The 15877-nt window shown below is 32.0% G+C and overlaps 2 protein-coding genes across 3 annotated transcripts; both read right to left on the reverse strand.

The window, feature by feature from the left end:
* Positions 1-4117: 4117 nt before the first annotated feature.
* On the reverse strand, positions 4118-7342 carry LOC108326925 (transcription termination factor MTEF18, mitochondrial). 2 transcript variants are annotated; one of them, XM_017560538.2, is made up of 2 exons: positions 4781-7342; positions 4118-4275 (listed from the first exon to the last, which is right to left on the reverse strand). In XM_017560538.2, the coding sequence occupies exon 1, from the start codon at positions 7117-7119 to the stop codon at positions 5461-5463; it is 1659 nt and encodes a 552-aa protein (XP_017416027.1). In that variant the 5' UTR covers positions 7120-7342; the 3' UTR covers positions 4118-4275; positions 4781-5460. The 2 variants fall into 2 exon arrangements, with proteins under 2 accessions (XP_017416027.1, XP_017416028.1); XM_017560539.2 differs by having other exon boundaries at positions 4770-7342.
* A 3101-nt stretch (positions 7343-10443) lies between these two features.
* On the reverse strand, positions 10444-14874 carry LOC108327034 (UBP1-associated protein 2C). Its single transcript, XM_017560705.2, has 6 exons — positions 14698-14874; positions 13493-13613; positions 13131-13274; positions 12407-12603; positions 11797-11872; positions 10444-11091 (listed from the first exon to the last, which is right to left on the reverse strand). The coding sequence occupies exons 1-6, from the start codon at positions 14820-14822 to the stop codon at positions 10744-10746; spliced, it is 1011 nt and encodes a 336-aa protein (XP_017416194.1). The 5' UTR covers positions 14823-14874; the 3' UTR covers positions 10444-10743.
* Between the last annotated feature and the right edge of the window lie 1003 nt (positions 14875-15877).

A 15877-nucleotide genomic window follows, 5' to 3' on the forward strand; every position in this document is an offset into this window, starting at 1 on the left:
AATAGAAAATGGAAGATAGCAAGATAGAGTGCAAATTTTCTCTCTTTTTATTATTTTTAATTAATTACTTTAATCTCTAATAGTAATAAATACCTGTCAGAAATAATAATATTTTTTGAACTAGTATTCTGTATTAAGTTATTGTAACAATAACCAAATACTGCCACAAAAAGGTTAAAACCTCTTCTTCTATATTACAACTTTCTTTTTTGTTATGTGGATGTGAATTTGAATTGTGTTTTTAAATTAAATAGCAACTACCAATATAACAGCGAATGACAAAATATTTATTATTATTAACATTTTATAACTAATATCTAGAGTAGTAAAATCTTTAACAAGGTAATTAAAATTATTATTAATAAGTTTGAAATTACTATTCCAAGATCTTTATTATAATTTTTTTCCCTCAAGACATGGGTGAGAATAAACAATTTTTACTAAAATATGAAAATATGTTTATATTTTATTTAAAAAGCTATTTCCTTTTCTAAAATAAATAAATTTTCCCATTATATTTTTATTTTTCTAAAACTAGTAAATACTTATAACGCGTGAAAAAGAAAATATATTTTCTAGATATAATATTTTTGAGAATATAAATCTTAATACTATAAAATTACACACGTTTTTAATATTATACAAATAAAAATGGAAGAATGTATTTGTTTTTTTTCCTGTTCACTACCCAATTTATTTCCTCCCTCGATTATGTTACACTATCGAATTTTCCATTATGATTATTGAAGAATATATGAATATTTATAATCATTACTATACAATTATTCTTTTTGATGTATTTTATGATATACAGGAAAAGTAAATAATATATCTTTTCTAAGTCTCTTACTGAATAAATTACAAGAAATAAATATATTTAAACAAAAATATTACAGTATTTAGGTAATTAAAATAGGAGTTAATGCGTCTACCAATGTCAATTATTTCAATATTTTTTAGAGTGGTTAAAGAACTTTAATGTGAAAGCAATTATTTTAAAAATATGAGTGTTGATTGGTTTTTGATAACCTTCTCATACGAGAAAAATAATAAGCAAATCTTTATAAATTAGAATTAGTTTATAAAGTAATTTGTAAAAAAATTATTATAAAATTTCTTTAAATTTTTATTTTTAAAATTTATACATAAACTAATTTTAGTTTATAAAAAAAAGTATTTTTCAACATTTACTATTGAAAAACTCGTTAAAAACATGTCATATAATTGCACATATAATGGAGTATGAACATTGGTATTTTGTTCAACACTTTAATATTGTTTTTGTTGATATTAATTTGATAGGGGATAACAATTGGTAGAACTTTCTATTTTTGTCTTGAAGTATTAACTTTTCTAAAAGACCATAGTTTCACATTCACCTATATTATACATGATATTTAAAGACTGTGCTTTTAGAGTTTGACATTGATATTTTATTTGGTTGGACAATAGAGGAATGTCTAGTAATCTTATAATAAATTAGTCTTTCATGCTATTATATTCTCCTATGGTCTTATAGGATGATTGATGCATAAAAAATTATCATCATAAGACTATGTATCTTTTGAATGAAATGTTAGTTTTTATTATCATAGAGAGTGATTACACATTAAAAAACAACATTCTCATTCATTTGTAACTTTAAAATATAAGATTCACTTCTTTTTTTATTTTTAGTTTTCAATGAATTTAACTAAAAGATTAATTTTTATGATATTATATGTTAAAAGTAAGTTTATTGATTAAAATTTTTAAATGTGTTTGGTTGGAAAATGATTTTATTTTCTTATGTAAAATTTTTATTTTAAATTATTCTTTAAAAAAATGGCTGAAGATATATAAAATAATAAAGATTAATAATTTTCATATTTTTTTAGTGTGAAAATTTTAAGATTCGAAAATAAAATTCATTTTAAATAGTGTAATATTATGACATTTAGGTTTTTTTTATAATATTTTTTTTAAAGAATACTACTTTGTATTTTTTGTGTATGAATTCGGTTGGTCTTAATGTAACTAAGATGATAAATTATGTGATGAGTTTTCAAAAAGTTAATTTCTAACATAATTAATTAGCTATATTATATATATATATATATATATATATATATATATATATATATATTTTGATGGTTTTTTTAACAAGATTTAAGAAAGGATTATATGAATGTGATTTAATCTCTGTTCATATAAAAAATTAATATTATTCTCAATCTAACATATTATGAAAATAGGTTTATGGGTTTTATTTCCTTTATAATGTTTAATTTTGTTACTTCTATTCAACGATATTCAACCGTGAGTCATTTAATATGATTTATCTAAATTATACGATGATCTTTATTTATTCAGTTGTTGTGGTTGTGTTGTTTTTGTTAATGATTTAAATCATTATCAAAACGAATTAGAGACTCTCCTGTCATTAATGAATTTTCTAAAATTCATTAAGAGAAATTATATAAACGTGATTTGAACCTAAAATACAACAAAAATTACACAATTTTCGATTCAAAACTTTTAAATAATAAGTTTATGTATCTTTTTTAATTTTGTAAAACTTAAACTTACACTTTAGTTATTTCAATATATATATATATATATATATATATATATATATATATATATATATATATATATATATATATATATATATAAAAATTTTGTGCTAGATTATTAAAATGTAACTTACATTGATGGTATTCCTTTAGCACAAGCACTTCACGTTTAGAGCAATTGAGGGCATTTAAGCATTGTTCCTTATTAAATATTTACTGCAAAAATCATGTTTCTTTACAATATTTAGAAGTTAATTATAAGACATAGCAACTAGCAACATTATAATAAGTCATTAAGATGGATAATTTTAAGTTCAATTTAAAGTAGTTATTATGAATATTTTTATATATAATTAATTTTCCATGTATCTGATGAGTTCTGTATTTTACACCTATTATCATTATAACACCTAATTATAATTTGTAGAATCATTATAATATGGACATCCACTAAAAGGAATTATATTTTTGGAATTTCTACTTTGTTGGTTAAACTTCGCTTTCATTTTCTTATACCTTTCAAATCATATTCAACGATCAATACATACACTTTTAGCATTTCCATACCAAAAAATGCATGCTCACACATCATGATCATCGTTTTGGTAACATATATTTAAATCAGGTAAGTTTTAAAAGTAAATAAAATTATTGAATAATGTTAAAAAAAATCACATCATGGCTTTTAAAATATTAGAATACCTGAAATATTATTACAAAGCCTTTATGATAAAATAAATTAAATTCATTTTAATAAATTTACTTTTTTTTAATTGAGATCCAATATGCGTCAGATTTTGAAGCTTAACTTACAAATTATTTAGTGAATTAATTAAGAAGTATACAAATAACTTACACTTCACAATTTTAATTAAATTAGAATTGTGTATTAAACATTATTATCCTTATTATTGAATATGGTGATATTTGTACCTTTGCTTTAAAACAAATTTTGTAAATTTAATATAAAATAAAATACTGTCATACTTAAAGCAAAGAAAAATACAAGATTTTTTTTTTGCTTAGTAGGGTTTTTGGACCAAATATTTGAGAGATTTATTTAATGTTATTTTTTATTTTTTATTCAATTTTGTCTTGATGTTAATATTGTTTGAGAGGTGATGATATCCCAATGACTCTAAACTTCTTTCACCCTTTATTCTCTTTGTTACTATATATCAAAACATATTTTTACTCTTTCGGAAGACGACTATGGAAGTGCAGTGACTACAAACAGAGTAAAAAGTTAGAGAAGTCAGGAGAGAGTTATTGACATGTAATCACTTTTGAAACCTATCAGCACCAATTTAATAAAAATGACAATATCAACTCATTTCAAATAAAATAAACTAAATTGAATAAAAAAATTGAAAAGTTACATTAAATAGATCCCTTAAATATTGAGGTGAAAAACCTATAAAGCCAACAAATTTTTCGTCAAGTTTGTAGGATACTACATAATATAACAAAAATAAAAAGTTTTAATAAAATAAAAATGTATAATATTACATATAAAATATTTAATATTTACTAGATTTTTTTATGAATAACTAAATGACGAATAAAAGAAAATAAAATATATTAAATACTACTTAACACACACTCAAAATCAAATCCAAAATGATAAATGGAACATGGTAGTTGGGTCCGCCATAGGGCTATTGTCCCTTTGTAATGATGCCATTTAACGAGTTCCAACTTCAGTCCAAGCTTTAATCATCTAATGAAAGGACAATTCAAATTAGACACTATATTTGCTCAAAAAAGGGTAGAATTGAAAACCTAGAATTTAATGGCCAATTGAAGGGAGCCACCTAAAATAGGATTCTAAAGTTAGGATTGAACGGTGGTTAGTTAAAAGTAGTTTGGTTGCTTTAAAGTTTGTATTTAAATACTAGACTTTTGCCCCGGCAAGAAAGGCAAAAATTCCAACTAATCAGTGTGGAGGAAACAAGCCACTAATAGTTCAAGATCACTTGTTTCCTTAATTTCTGATTTTCAAAAGATGATAATTGGCTCTGTGGCAAATATCCAAAGATTACACTATTCATCATTAAGAAGGTTCATATTCTTTCTAAGTTGATACGCTTAGTGTTTGAAGGTTCTAAATAATTTTGGTTGGCTCTAATATGGTACTAATTCAGCATAGTTGAAGAGGGGCAACATTCTATCAGATGCAATGTGGGTTTTCTAAAACTCCTAGACATCGTTTACCTGCTACTTACATCAAAACTTGCAGTGTCTGATTTCAGAAGCATACTGTTACATAATGCCAAGCTGCGGTGAGCATGTATGTTCCTCTTCACAATTTATTTGGCTGGAAACATAATCATATCAACAAATTTATTCAACCCAGCAAACCTGATCATCTAATTTCAATTGTGAAATACAGTTTCTCATCCTCAACAGCTCCACTGCTGGTGTGGTTCATCCTTGAGGAACAGATGTAGTCAGACTATAAATTAAACCCTAGCGATCTGCAATGTAACTGGGGTAAGAAGGTGATATTGACAATGTCTGTTCTATCTAGCCAACGTTCTTTCCATCTACAAGAAGTGTGATAAATATCAGCAATCAGCAATCCTCTAGATGTTAGCTCATGAAAACCTGCATATATTAGTCGTTCTGTGACATCTGATCTTCAATTGGCTATCTGCAATGCGCACACCATGTCTACCAACTTTAAGTGACTTATTCCAGAATAAAACTTGCAGTTCAATCATCCTTAAAATATGGTGAAAACAGGGGATGCGAAATTATCTGACGCAGAACCACAACCAGGTTGAAAAATTAGTCCATTATTATCCACGTCAGAAGCAATTAGTCTCTGCGAAAGACTCGATATATTATCTCATGTTTGCTTTCATCAAATAATACAATCGAAGTGGAGGATTTCTTCAAACAACTAAGCCATAGAAGAAATTTGTGCCTTTAAATCCCGCCAAACTTGAAGGCCAGAGGGATGGCGATTTACGTACATCTTCTCAAACGCTTTATCAGAGCATGCAATTATAGTGCTCAAAGCAAGCCCTGCTTCTGCAGCTCCATGCTTTTTTAGCCAATTATACATTGAAAACCTCAGCTTAACCCTTTGAGCCGAATACGAAAGGAAGGAAGGAAAACTAGCCAAATCCGACATTGCATATCCTTCATTCACAAGAGACTCAATTTTCATGTTGATCCTATCCGTGGTCTGACTAAGAATCCGCGGGGACTCTCGAATCATCTTACAGACAACCTCATAATCCAACCCAGCATTAACAATAAAGTCAAGTCTCTCCTGGAGCTCAGCTCCCCTACCCCTGAACAACTTAATCGACTCATTCATTGCTTTGGAGTTCTCTTCGTACCCCAAGCTCAGCATGAACTCCTTCTTCAGCGCCTTGGATTCACACTCCAAATAAGAGTTAACCAGAGGCTCAATCCTCCTTCCCAAAGCCCAACTCTTCATTACCAGAGGATCATCCTTCACAACTTTACATAGTCGCTTCTTTCCAACATTCAAGTTAGTAAGTAAAGTAATCGTTCTCTTTATAGTGAAGGAACCCAACACCAAGCAGTGAGACTGCAAAATCCTCCCAATCTCCGAAGCCTCCATCTCAATCTCTGTCAAGAACAGAAAACACAATCTTAAATTGGACAAAAATTTCACAATCCGAATTTCCGGAAACTCGTGCAGCATGACACAAACCCGGTTTACAGACAATCCAAATTTCAACAAAAAGCCAATCAAGGATAACGCACAACCTCCAGATTCCTCAAAAATCAATCCAGGGCTACTGGTGATTAAATCACCCAATTGTTTCTCGTTGAAAACCCTAGAAAGCAAAGTCAAAACATGAAACATCACCCTCCAATTACAACAACCCTTGTTAATCAACAAATGTTCTCCAATCCAATCACAATCCTTTCCAATAACACTCTTCAACATTTCGAAAACCTTAACAAAATCAAAATCAACACCCCCAACCAAAATACAGGGGTTGGAAGCAACCACATTGATCAAAGTCTTCCGCGAAACACCGAGGTTTTCGTATTCCTGAAGCTTCGAGATCAAGATCCCGGGTTTATACCGAAAAACCTGAGGTGCGAGTTTGAAAACCCTCCCCATCTTGGTGCGGGGTACCCCGAAGTTGCAGAGAGCCTTGTGATTCTCCATGAGCACAACGTCGTCGTTTAGGTAAATCATATGAGACGGGAGAAGGGGCGCGTACTCGGAAGGGGAGAGACCCGCACTCTCGAAGAAGGGCTCGAACTCGTTGATGGGGTGGTAGCGGAGGTAGCGTGAGATGGAGCGCTTGGTATTCACGTGCGGCGTGTGCGAGTGGGTTTTGGCGAGGAGATCCTGGATGAAGGAGGGCGAGTTTCTGCACATGTTGTCGGCGTCTAAGAAGTTAAGGCTGCGCGTGGAGTGGAGGTACTCGAGCAATGCGGCTTGGGCTTCTTTTAGGGTGGCTTTTCCGGCGAATTTGGTAGCGGATTTCGTGCTCTGAAGTCTAGGGTTTTGGCAGGGTTTAAGAAGGAAGAAGGAGCACTGAGCGTGGAGTTTTCGAAAGGGGAACATCGTGGGTACGGCGTCGTTTCGGAGGGGTGATGATAGAGAAACGTGGAGAGTGAAGTTAGATGGAAGAGAAGACACATCTTTGGGTCAACGGCGCAGCTAGGGCGAACCCACTGCCATGTTGATGCGTTTCAGAAGCCACGCCAAAGCCCACAGTCAACTATGTCCCAACTCATGTTCCGGCGGAGATGGGTTAGTTATAAATATTTTTACAACCCTCAATTTCTTGTACAAAATTCACACCACTTTATCACTCTTGTTTTCATGGTACTAATATAAATTCAAAAAAAATATATTTATTAATTGATTTTTTTGTTATTTAAATATTGATTTAATACATTATTTGGTTCCTATTTTTAGGGGTTTGGTTCAAAATGTTCCTACTTTTTAAAAAAGTTCAATAAAATTTCATATTTCGTTAAAAAATGTTCAATCCGGTCCTTTTCGCTCACGCCGTTAAACATCTAACGGTGTAAATGCCACTGTTGCCAAACCTGAGTGAATTGTGTAGTTTGATGAATATGTGACACATTTGAAGAGGTTGCACTGTGTAAATATTTTAAAATAATTAAAATGACGTAAGTTAGGTGCAAATCCCAACAGCCACCACTGTCGGACCGAGACCGGTAGGGAACCGCACTGGCGTATCCCGGTGGGTACTAGAGGGAATCCGGCGAGACCTGGAGGTGCGGGAGAGCCACTAGCTGGGTATCCTCAACGACAGCGGCAGCGGGGGAGGAAGAACGTGCGGCCTTCAGCAACTTGTGTGCGAAATAAGAAGCAACCTTAAGCTACTTTCCATAACAACTCGAGAGAGTGCGCAAGAGAGAAGAAACCACCACTTTTTGTCCTCCACCATAAGCATAGTGAGTAATAGAGAGAAGACTCGGAGTACCAAGGAGTTGTGCAGGGGTCCTTGTTGCAGTCACAGGATTTTCTAGGAACCAAGGGGCCTTTAAAGAATTCACTAGAAAACCCAGGTAAGGGGAGTTAACTTTTTGATGTATTAATTGAGCATGATGTGTTTCCTTTGAAACTTGTTAATCTTGAGAAACGGTATGGATAAATAGTATACCCAATTGGAAGGTTGTGGGTTGCTAAGGAAAAAAAATGGTTTGGGATGTTATTCCCAAAATATGAATGCACGGGTTGAAGGATTACAGTGCATGTGGTTTGTAGTAAGGGATAAATGCATATCGTGAAACTTTGGAGGGTAGCCATGGGTTGGCTAGGTTAAGAATGTAAATAAGAGTAGAAATTTTTAACGTGTTGTATGAGTGAAATATGACAATAAAGTGCATTGGTGATGGGTTCTGTTCTGAATAGAGATACCAACATGGGTTTATGGGTATAATAAATTATTATTTTGTAATTGCATGGAATGTTTGATGGATATTAAATGTATGGAAGTGGTATAAATGTTAAGTAATGTAGACATAATGGTATGAGTGCATGTTTTCTTCTTGCAAGTGAAGAGTTTCAATGCATGTGGGGGCCAAGGTAAGATGAAGAGAAATATTATATTTTCGTCCTGTATAGTGTAGACGTTGGAATCCAGAGAGTTAGAAGGGGTTCTTGATATTGACATTTAATGGTTTTCGTGGTACCTACCTTGGGAGGGAAATCATAATATGGTTAATACCAAGTGCATGAAATTGTTGTTGTGCATGTGTTGTTATGTCCCTTGTTGATAGGTAAACTACGCAAATGATATTTTGGGATTGCATGGGTGTATTATAAGAATGGTGAAGGATTACAGGCTAAGGTTTTCGTTGTAGAGATTTTAAATTTTCGGTCTATAAAATAGGTCTAGGGAAGCTAAAAGAGTTTTTTTTTTTGAAGATATAAAGATTGATGAGAGAGGTGCAGAGGTTATCTAATGGTCACGGTTTTGTTGTTAATAAACAAGGATTCTTTGTTTTAATTATATTGATGTTGTCCTAACAGTGAAATATCTAGTTTTATGGGTTTCGAAAATTATATCATTATTGAGTGAAATAATATAAAGGTGATATAGGGTGGAATCTGGAGGTGAGTGTATAAAACTGGTGCATTGTTGGGTAGTGTCCAGAGAAATATTCTCTCTCTAATCAATAGATCAATATCTCTCTTCAACTATTAAAAATCATTTATGTTTCTCTCTTTGCATTTAATTCTTCAAATAGTCATTTTCGTTTCTCTCTCTCCATTTAATTCTTTCAACACATATTCATCAAACTACACGGCTCACTGATGTTTGGCCAAAGGACACATCGTTATGTTTTTAACGAAATATGGAACTTTACTGAACTTTTGTAAAAGTAGGATCACTTTGAACCAAACCTTTAAAAGGTCTTTTTACGAAGTCATGTTGTGCCTTGAGTTCAATGAATAATTTCTCCAAAGAAACCAAATTGTAATACCTATCTTACTAGTTTAGTTTCTTCCATAAAGATTAGAAAAAAAGTGATAATTCTCCTTTTATTCAATACAACTACTGCTATAGTAAGATGAAGTCCAATGGCCAATTCAACGCGAATATTCATATATATATATATATATATATATATATATATATATATATATATATATATATATATATATTAAGATGGTGTGTAATGGCCAAGACGAGGATCACATACTTAATACCAAAAAGCAAATTTATTAAAGATCCTAATATCTAAGCCTTTGTTTGTTCCCACGTTTGTAACACTAGATAAGGATGATTTTCACATTCCAACAATTTTGAGAGAAAAAAAAAACCCAACTAAATGTTACTTTTATTTCTTTTTTCCAATATCCACAACAAAATATGTTCTCATAAAATTATTTTTATTATCATTAAAATTAAATATAATGATAATAATAAGATTAATTTGATTATTTTATAAACATTATTTTATATTTTTTTTATAAATAAAACCATTTATCTTTTTCCTTAATACAAACATTCATATATTTTACTTAATTTTCTGTTATGTGCTCATGTGTAGCTCTCCTAATCATAATTTACAAATGAAAATATCAGAATCAGAAATCTGTCAGTTTTACAACACTTTTCTTTTCGGTTCGATTGAAAGAAAAGACGAAAGAGTTTTATTTTTTCATTTCTTTCCATTCAGGATTTGTCACTATAGTATTTTTAAAATTTTAATTTTTTACTACACAATTTTCCAAGTCTATTTTCATTAAAGTTCAAAAACAACAAGGAATGGGAATGGATTCTGCGTAGTAGGAGCCACCTGATGGACATCCCTGCAACAGCGACCATGTGGTGTGATTCATGAACAAATGTCAAACAGGGGAAGGGGTGAAAATTTTATAAATGTAAGCCGTCCAGCGAGGCTAAATAAACCACACTCAAGAGTAGCAAATTCAAAGGTAACTTAAATGCAAAAACAAAAAAATGTTGCTCCCGTTCAAGATATTCAGAAAAAAAATACATATAAAAAATTTCTAATCAATATTACAGTAATAAATAAGAATGCCAAAAATCAACTAGATGAAAAGCTGTAAAGAGAGGATGCAGAGGTTCATTAACAGGTGATGTGATGACTTATGATATGAGAGGTAACTAATAGCTAAAATGATTCGAAAAGAAAAGCAAAGAGAGGGAGTGTCAAAATCATCAGATTCAGTTAAATGCATTCATTGCTTGGGATAGTAATAAGGGTAGTTGTTCATTCCTACAGGTTGGGTAGGCGGAAACCCATGTTGGTCTTTCTTTGCAGAAAGAGGAGGGTAAGGAATCTGCCCTTGTGTTGGATAAGGAGAAGGTACAATGTGAGGGTTTGGATAAGGAGATGCGGAATACGGTACAACAGTTTGGGGGTAATTGTAATTTATAGGGTGGCCAGAGCTTACATGAGCTTTACCAGGCTGCATATAGCCTGTGGTCATAGGTAAGCCAGCCATTGGAACCACTCCAGAGGGAAATGGCGGCTGCCCAGTTTTTCCTTTGTTGGAATCAGCATATTTTACAATTATATTCCTTCCCTGCAATCAAAACAAGTAACATGTCATAACTTCCAAAATTTATACAGCTTCAATATGAATTGCAATTTCCATTAAAAAATATAACAACTGCCTGCAATCAAAACACATGAGATTGTTATTGATCATGCTAGTTTATTGTCTAGTTAGATAATTACCAATTAGGGAAAGAATCTCCTTCCAATATACTACATGGTAGGAGTTTGTATTTTAGTCATAAGTAGGGTTAAACATAAAAACAAATTCAGATGTAGGTTGAATAAATTTTGGTATCCCCAAAATCTTTGTTTCTGTTACTTGTAAATTAATAATATAAACGTACTAATTTTCTAGTGTCAGATGCTATCATCCTTGCAAATATCAACATTCTTAGTTTAAGAGCAACATAGTTACTATCAAGACCTGAGAACATATTTATTAAAGGTTGAGAATCAAAAACACCAAAATATTTTAAGAGAAACCAATTTCAATAGGGGTAAATTTGGAAATATAAAAAAATTATTTAACCCTATAGTCTAATATGCAGCCTAAAAGTGTGTAAATCACCATATTTTATTACTTTTTCTTTACCGTATAATTAAGATGCCTTTTTCAATGATCTTCCATTTCTTATTGTCACATCCAAGACATTTTTAAGCACAGAAATAAACAGGTCCCACTCTAACAGCTAACCTCGGACTTGATATAAAATATGAAGCGTTTGCTTACCCCAAGAGTCTTTTCAAGATCATCTATGGCCTTCTTGGCAGCTTCTGCTGTCTTGTACGTGACAAAGCCAAAGCCACTACAGTTGGAAATAAAACAATAATAACACGTTACAGTAAGAAAACAACTCAGAGAATTACCGATACATAGATGAAATAGGTTGTTAAACATGATTTTTTGAAGTTGATAATTCAGAGAACAAAATTGTGGAACTTCAAATTGAGACTTCGACAGAACAAATCGGCACAAAAATAGATATATGAAATTGATAATTTCAGAGAACATACAATTAACATATAGTTTTTCCCTATGTGACTGTTGCAAATATATAGGCAGAGCTCTATATATGAGCGTTGCTCTATATAAACCATTTTCTTTAAAAGAAAAATAATCAAAGCCATTCCTGACAACCCGTTTCTGAGCTACTAAAGTGAGCACAAATAGATTTTTTCAAAAGCAACACTGGATGCTCTCCACCAATGAATACATGAATACATACTTAAGTGGGCTGGGGTAACAAATTAACAACTATCTTTCTCAGGCAATCGAGCTTCTCTCATGGAAATTAAAAAGACTATAAAGTTTGTATCCAAGTAATACGTGTTGCTTTTACCGTGATTCATTTGTATCCCTGTCGTATGCAACTGAACCTTCTTCTATTTCACCATGCCTCGCAAAATAGTTGAGCAGCAGTTCACTTGTGACTTCTGGTGATAAGCTTCCTATATAAAGCTTCCTCAGGGAAACATCAGGAGCACTACTTGTTCCACTTAGACCCTCACAGGCTAGATTACAGACAGCCAATCTTCCCTGAAAACACAAATTTCTACAATCAATCAGGGAAATGTCGGAATGACAGCTGCAGACAGTTTCACACATATTAATAGTTTTTCATTTTTTGGGGGTTTAGGAAGGACAGCACCTACACAACTAAACTACTAAAATCTATAAGAATAAAGAAAATACAAATCACAAATAACCTTCCTGTGTATTTTCGACCTTAGGCCCTAAGGTTTAAGAAATGTCACTAGGCCTGAATGTTTCTCAACAGTACAAGGTAGGTAAACGTAAATTGGATTCTTCAACATGAGAAGTATTGAGAAAAGTGCACAAACCCTGATTACAGGTTGTTTGCTACCAGAAAATAAGCTCCCTCAACAAAGAACCACATACAAAATAATCTTCCTGATACATTTCATAGTTTGGGTGTATTGGGATTGGCAAGTTAAGAGATTCAAAGAGGCAAACTCAGATACCATGATGTTGCTAAAGCAAAACTGCAGATTCATGTATATAAGAGATAAAAATCCAAAGCAATAAAATGCGGCAAAGCTTACATCAATTAACTTGCTAGAAGCTCTCAATGCTTGCTGAGTTGATTCCATATTTTTGAAAGTAATAAATCCATAGCCACGGGACTTCCCTGTTACCTTATCATAGATCACAGCTCCTTCCTCAATTTCTCCATGCTCTTCAAATGCCTGGAAAAATAAGCAATGTATAAGAGGCAACATACAGAGAAGAAAGAATTTTTCATTTTTTTTAGCTCTCAAGGCTCGAGCCAGAGACAAGGTACAGGGTGGGAAATACAGGGACAAAAATTTGGAGCTCTAGAAAATAAATTTTGTTGGGCAGATTCCATGTGACATGGAAGCAATCACATGCATGACACACTAAACACAATCACCAATGCACTCACAGCACGCAAAGTTTCTGAATTGGTATTCCATGCCAAGCCACGAACAAAAAGCTTTCGATGGGCAGGATCAGCACTTGCAATACTTTTTATTTCTTCTGCAATTGAAGGATATTGGGACCCTCTTTATGCCTCAACATGAAAACAAACACACATGCACACGGTCAATCACACAGCATACAAGTGGGAGCAATTTCTTTTGGCCCCTTTTTATGCAAAGCACACCAAGCAAGCAGAAGGTACCAACAATTCAAAGATGACAACTGCACATTGTATACACACAAATGTAAAGCAATGCCCAAAAAAGGATTCTTTTCTGAGAAACTGAAGCAGAAAATTAATACCCGCCTCAAAGTAGAAAAAATTATTTTCACCAAGCATTTATTGATTTTATTTTAATGTTTTAGGTACAAATGGTCGATTTTTGTTTCATCTAGTCATAATTATAATAATGCTAAATTTGTCAATTAACAACCATGATGCCCTGAGATGACAAGCCTTGGCACACCAGTAACTAGTAAGGACACTGCCTTGTGTCCTAGACACATAAGGTTCAAATCCACAAATTGCAAGGATAATGTCATATGCTTCTTTCCTCCTCCAATCCCACTATGTTATGGGTCACCCTTCTAGAACTATGACAACAAAGTGCACTGGGTCTGGGTCAGCACTAAGTCATTAACTACAGCCTAGATTATATGCCAAACACCACCTTTCATCCCCACAACAAGAAACAGCTGGCAATGGGGGTGAGACAGCTTAATGGAATGCAAGAAGGAGGAAATTGTTATGGTTGTCCATATTTCAATCTGTACTTAGAAAAAGGGACAAAAATTAAGTTTGAAATTATTCCGAGGACCGTGTCAATGGTGAAACAGTGAAAAAAAAATGCTAATTCCTAAAGACCCATGCTTCAACAATTTTAAGGCCAAATCCTGCAATTCCAAACTTTACCACATACTCACAAATCCAACAAGGTTAAAAAACTATATATTACAGTCCCCAAAGGACACTACTACAAGATACAAGTTCCACACGAGCCAATTCAAAATTAAAATACACAATTCAATGAAAGAACTGCAATACCAACGGATGAAAGCGAAAAAAGATAGCAAAAAAGCATGGGGAAACTGATTGCTCGGAGAGGATGACGGAAAAAGAAAGAAGTTGAAGAAGGAAAGAAGTGGAATTGAGAATATGAAACGCACAATTTAGCTAGAAGATCAACAAGCTGGGGTTTTGCAAGAGGTTCAATGAGGAAGCGAAGTTCTTCCTTGGAGGCAAAATCACCGTTTCCTGCTTCGTCCAGTTTTCTCTTCTTCAAATCTTCCATGTCTTCTTCTCCACCTTCTTCCACTCAACACCTCCGAACCCAATGCATTAGGTCTTTAATTGGGCCTCTCTTATACATCCACCCTGGGCTTCTGGTTTATATGCAGTACGGGCTTATCTTGCAAGAAACTCTAAGGCCCGTGTTCGGCCCAGCCTCACCGTAAATAAATTTGTAATATACTTTCTATGTATAATCAAATTATTTTGTCATTTTTTTTAACAAAAAAATATAATTTGCTCTTACAGATTTTTAAGTGTAGAGACACATCTACCTTTACTACAATACAAAATTTATATCTATATATAAAAATTATAATTTTATTAATTTTGTTTGAACCAGTTAATAATTAATAATTGAGATAATTCAACATATATTTTATCTTTAATAATTATCCATTAAGCATATTATTTTTAATAAATATATTTAACAATTATTAAATATCAAATACGATGTTTGATTATCTTAATCAATTGAAACAAAATTAAATAATTATATTAAGATTATAATTTCTTTTATACTAAAAACAAAATGTGTCAATATTTATACTATTTATCTTTCTCAATTTATATATTACTTCCATTTATTATCATCCTTGAACAAAAAAATTACTTACTCTTTAATTTTACAAGACATTTTTTATTTTATTTAAATTTTGAATTATAAAAATTTCTTAAAACTTTGAAAGTTACTCAACAATATAAAAGTAAATCTACTTTTATACATAATTATATGTACATAATTTTCAAAAATACATTGAGAAACTATAGATATTTCTTAACATTATAAGAAGCAGAAGAGGACTTCCAATTTGTTTTACAACACCTTCAAAGGATTTACATTGCTCTTTTCTTCAAACTCTATATAAAGAAGACTTTTTTTTTTTTAGAAACAAAGTTGATGAAACTATTGAAACAATGACGAAAACAAATTTGCGTAATCTTAAATAATTCTTTCATTTGTGAAAAATAACACTTTTTGTGTTTCATAACTATCTAGAAAAGTGCATAACTTTTTTTATGAGACATTGTGATCTTTTAAATTAATTTTTATGTAAT

The sequence above is a fragment of the Vigna angularis genome, chromosome 2 (genome assembly GCF_016808095.1).
Source record: "Vigna angularis cultivar LongXiaoDou No.4 chromosome 2, ASM1680809v1, whole genome shotgun sequence".
Classification (NCBI taxonomy): domain Eukaryota; kingdom Viridiplantae; phylum Streptophyta; class Magnoliopsida; order Fabales; family Fabaceae; genus Vigna; species Vigna angularis.